The sequence below is a fragment of the Chaetura pelagica genome, unplaced genomic scaffold, assembly GCF_000747805.2.
Source record: "Chaetura pelagica isolate M959 unplaced genomic scaffold, ChaPel_1.0 scaffold405, whole genome shotgun sequence".
In the NCBI taxonomy this organism is placed as follows: Eukaryota; Metazoa; Chordata; class Aves; order Apodiformes; family Apodidae; genus Chaetura; species Chaetura pelagica.
The window spans coordinates 5,652,308-5,654,753 of record NW_009953489.1 but is presented as its reverse complement, the minus strand read 5'-3'; the positions used below and the strand labels follow the sequence as shown (position 1 = coordinate 5,654,753).

Below are 2,446 nucleotides of genomic sequence, written 5' to 3'. Positions count from 1 at the left end.
CTCCAGTTCCCCCCCCCCTTCCCCAGTGCTAATTATGAGGTGATTGAAGCTTCTCCAGGCTGCAGGGCTGACACCTCTGTCTTTTTCCTGTAAACATGGGGAGATGAAAATAGACACTTGGAGATGCTACGAGTGTCACTTTGAAGGTGTCTCTTGTCTCCTCGAGCACAGCTGTCAGCTCCCCCCCTGCCCTGGCTGTCACACTCCTGTCCCACATCCTCGAGCATCAGGTTGAACAGGATGGGGGTCAAGACACAAACCCAAATCTTTGGTCAGCCCCAGTTGGCTTTAACACCTCCTAAGGGCAAGGAATATTAATAGTGTAAGTGCTGGGCTGGGCCCCACGGTCGGGGTCTGGAGGGGACATAGGGCAGCCCCTGTGCCCCTCTGCTGTGCCCGTGGGAATGGCTGGGGTTTGGTGTTGACTTGGCTGTCTTCCCCCACAGCCCTATAGGGATGGGTGCTTGGTCAGCCCCCATGGCCTGCCCCAGGCACCAGGCTGCCACATTGCTGAGGTGGCAGAGAGGAGGGGGTGGCTCTGCTTTGGGACAGGGACATGTCCTGTCCCTGTAGGATGCTGAGATGATGGACCCTGGCAGGGATAGGTTCTGGTGGAAGTGGCTTTGGCTGCAGTGGTATATAAGGCTCCTGCCATGTCCATGGGATCCACGGCCACTCCCTGATGGGACCTTGCTGGAGTCAGTGTGGGTTTGAGCCTGACAGCTCTGTGGGCTCCTCTCACTTCTTCTTGGGGCTGGAGCTGGCTGGGGGGACATCCCCTTCAGTGGGGATGGTTTCCTATGGGATTTCTGTGTGCCAGCAAAACCCAGCATGTGGGTGTGTTCTTTGCCATCCCCACATTCATGCTACAGCACAGATGCCCAGTGCTGGGAGGAGACTGTCCCCACAGACAGGGACATCCTGGTGGAGCAGCCCTTGCCTTGTGTTCTGGACTAGCTCAACGTTGCCACATCCACATCTGACCCAGAGCAGAGCACTGCATGGCCACCCTCATATTTAAACACCAAAAAACCACGTTATGCAGCAAATAAGCCCCAAGCAGCTGGAACAAAGGGAGCAGCTCACCCCCCACATCAGCCCCCACCTCCAAAATAATTAAGCATCCTCCACTCCCAGGCCTCGTGCAATGGTTGGGGCAAGCAGGAAGGGATTGGAGGGGGGGGAGTAGATGATCCTGCCAGCCCCGAATGAGGTTGCCCTCCCAGCCCCCAGGTAGCCCCATTGCTTCCCAGCAGAGGCGCTGGGCTCTTTCTCACCAGCCGAGGGGAGAGGAGGGTATTTCAGGCCCTCGCTCCCCGTGCCTGTGCCCCGCGTCGTTCCGCTAATTACAGGTTTTCAGCTGCAGACCATTGGGCACGGATCAGTGGGGGGATCGGTTCCCAAACCCTGTCATTTAGCCTCGTCAGAGTGCCTCTTCAAAGAGGGGAATCTAGAAATTTTCTCCGCAAGGTGCGGAGTGGACTGTCTCGGCCCCAGCATGAATATAATGACAGCTGCATTTTACAGCAAGCTGGGACTGAATGCGCTCGACCACGGCTCCTTCTGTCAGCCAAGTCATTATTTTTTGTCATTTGCTGACAGTTTTGGTCTCATTCGTTTCTCTCTTTTTCTGCTTTTCCCCCTGCCTGGAAAAATGGCCAGGTATCTATGAGACCCCAGCGGGAACGATCCTACACCATGCACATTTAGATATTGAGGCCTTCACCATGGACCGGGAAGTGCGGAAAATCAAGCAGGGACTCGCCTTGAAATTCTCCGAGCTGGTGTACAACGGTACGTAGGGTCCTGCAGCCCAGCCCTGCCAGCCCAGCCTCCTCCCAGCCCTCCTCATCCTCCTCCTCCCTCAGGCTGCAGGTCCTGCTGGTAGATCCGCTCAGGGCTGTGAAATTCGGGTGCGGGTTTTGAGGTTACTCGTGGGGGAAAAGATGAGTTTGCTTGTGCTGAGGGCTAAGCTTGACCCCACTCCCTGTTGTCATGTCGAAGGGGCTCCCCACCTTCAGGAGGTGATGCCACCTCCCATGAGGGCTGAGTGGTGGGAGGTGTTTCTGGCATCTCCTAGTGACATCACTTTGTCCCATCCAACACAACTGGATGTCTCACAGGCTGTAAATTTGCCATCCCTTTCCCCCCCCAACATGGCCTTTCCCCTTCAGTTCCCTCCATATCTCCACCTGCCCCCTCCCAATGGGCCTGGAGCACATTGGGCTACAGGCACACGAGCACCCAAGCTTCAGCCTCATGATGGAGGTCAAGGGACAGGAAGTCTCTTTCACATGCCCTGTTTTCTCAGCCTCCTGGTTCCTCCTCCCATCACTTTTCAGGCATCACCCTCCAACCTACAAGTCCTGGGATGATTCCCATGGAAGATCCCCTGGAAATAACCTGACTCTGGGAGCTCAGGTTTTGGAGAGCAGCAAATTCAGCA

The 2,446-nt window shown here is 56.0% G+C and overlaps 1 protein-coding gene across 1 annotated transcript in view; it reads left to right on the top strand.

Annotated features, from left to right (window-relative positions):
• Positions 1 to 2,446, top strand: part of ASS1 (argininosuccinate synthase 1) — a 27,058-nt gene that overhangs the window by 15,966 nt on the left and 8,646 nt on the right. The window contains exon 11 of the mRNA XM_009998892.1: positions 1,663 to 1,794. Within this exon, the coding sequence (XP_009997194.1) occupies positions 1,663 to 1,794 (132 nt within the window). The remainder of the gene's footprint in view (positions 1 to 1,662; positions 1,795 to 2,446) is intronic.